This window comes from Lachnellula hyalina (genome assembly GCF_007821495.1).
Source record: "Lachnellula hyalina strain CBS 185.66 chromosome Unknown contig00443, whole genome shotgun sequence".
In the NCBI taxonomy this organism is placed as follows: domain Eukaryota; kingdom Fungi; phylum Ascomycota; class Leotiomycetes; order Helotiales; family Lachnaceae; genus Lachnellula; species Lachnellula hyalina.
In genome coordinates, this window is record NW_022157557.1 from 1 (window position 1) to 1,996 (window position 1,996).

Sequence of the window (1,996 nt, forward strand, 5' to 3'; positions counted from 1 at the left end):
AGGGATAGGGGGGAGGGGGGGGGGGGGGGTTTATATGAATGAATGAAGGCTCGGGTATGAGGTGGGGATAGGTAGACAAGCAGCTACTACTGTTACACAGAATTTAGCACATACCATGCTACTCCGGAGGTCACTCCGGATTCTGAGTCGGGAAACTTTAGACGAATTTCCAAGTGGAAGTTATGCTTAGTAGAAACTTCGTCTCTTGACTGGCTATTGTTTCGTTTCTTTTGGCAATGACGTATGCTATTTACAACTTCCAAGCCAAGTACTTAAACTTGGTACTATATAACTACGGATCAGTTATACGCCGTATTTCCGTACTAGTATAGTACGAACATAGCCTGTTTTAACTGCCTACCTATGGTGTGCATATGCATATGTGCGTATATTTCTTCTGGCAGCCAATTGGAATCGTCGTTAGTAACTAGACATGTGGGGCTATAGGATCTCTTCTGAGAGCCTATCATTTCCTGTTAGTAACCACCAACTGAAGGTGCACTAGTGTGCAGAAGAAAAACCAATAATATAGTGGTGAGATAACTGCATACCTTTGATACGGTATGCTCCGGACGTCCCCCCGTATGCGCAATCAATGCAATGCGTAGAGCGCACTATTTGCAGAGCGGGAGAGAGAGAAAAGAAGTATGAATGGCTGGCTGGCTGGGTGGAAAAGAAAAGGAGAGGAAGGCATGATCAGAGTGACATGATCTGGTTTGGTGGGTGTACTGTACTGTGCAGGTGTTGCGCTTATAATCATGTCATGTCTGCGTCGACTTGCTTGCAGGCTGTTAGATGCACAGCATAGTACGGAGTATATGGATGACGTTTTTGATTCTTATATCAATATCTTAATTTATGTGTATTATGTCTTCTTCTTCTGCTTCTTACTTAAACTTAAACAATCTCAGGTTAAACGATTAGATTCCAGCATACAGTACTCCAGATCTAACGCACAATGGGCGAAGTTAGAACCATCGCCGTTATGGGCGCGACAGGTAAGTGAATAAAGCTTTCTTTCTTTCCCTCATCTCATCTCCTTTGAAAGCTATAGCAATACTCACATACCCTTTCTTTCTTTACCCCCAGGACGCCAAGGAAGAGGAGTAATCGAAGCCCTGCAAAATATCAGCACCAAATCCATAGAGAAACAAATACAATATGCCATCCGGCCCATGACCCGTTCCCTCACCAGCAAACTAGCACGAGAATTCGAGCTGGATTTCCCGCATCTATCGCTCGTGCAGTGGCGCCAAGACGATACGGATTCCATCACGGAATGTTTCGATGGCTACTATGGTGCCTTCATAGATACGGGCATGTTTCACGTGCCTGAAGCGTCGATGCTGGAGTTGACGAGAGGGGAGATCGCACTGGGGAAACGGTGTTTGGAAGCTGCAAACGTAGAACTTTCTTTTACCTTTCTATTTACCTTTCATGCTTGTCTTGTCATACCAGCCAATGTTATCTCATGTTATATTATCTCATCTTTCCGTTCCTTTCATTCAACTTGCGGGATCCGAATACTGAGTAAATACATATATACTAATTGCATAACATGGTATGACAACAGACAGCCTCGCTATCCCATATAATCTACCCAACCTTCCCCTCCATCTTCAACTCCAGCAACGGGTCCATCAACATCCTCCGTTTCGAAACCAAACACCAGATATCCCTCGAGATCCACGCCTCGTCCATCCCCTCCACAGTCCTGTGCCCCGGCCCCTTCTACACCGATCTCTACGAGCCGCAATACGCATCCTGGGACGGCACAACCGTCATCTTCTCCACAACCGCCGCCCCCGAAACAAGCGTCGGCTTCGCAGACCCGAGCCATGATATCGGGCTCTTCACGCGCGCCGCGCTCGATAAAGGAGCGCAGTACATGGCCGGCGAAGAAATACCCGTGTGTGGCCCCCCGCTCACGTACGCGGAGCTCGCGGCGCGCTTCACGGCCGTGACGGGCATTCAGGCCGCGTACAGGACAGTGCGG

At 47.8% G+C, this 1,996-nt stretch overlaps 1 protein-coding gene across 1 annotated transcript; it reads left to right on the top strand.

Moving 5' to 3' along the window:
- Window positions 1-958: 958 nt before the first annotated feature.
- Window positions 959-1,990, top strand: NMRAL1_8 (NmrA-like family domain-containing protein; the record flags this gene model as incomplete). The annotated part of the gene is made up of 3 exons (XM_031154134.1): window positions 959-998; window positions 1,090-1,403; window positions 1,574-1,990. Coding segments are annotated over 3 exons (771 nt in total), but the record flags the coding sequence as incomplete, so codon positions are not given.
- Between the last annotated feature and the right edge of the window lie 6 nt (window positions 1,991-1,996).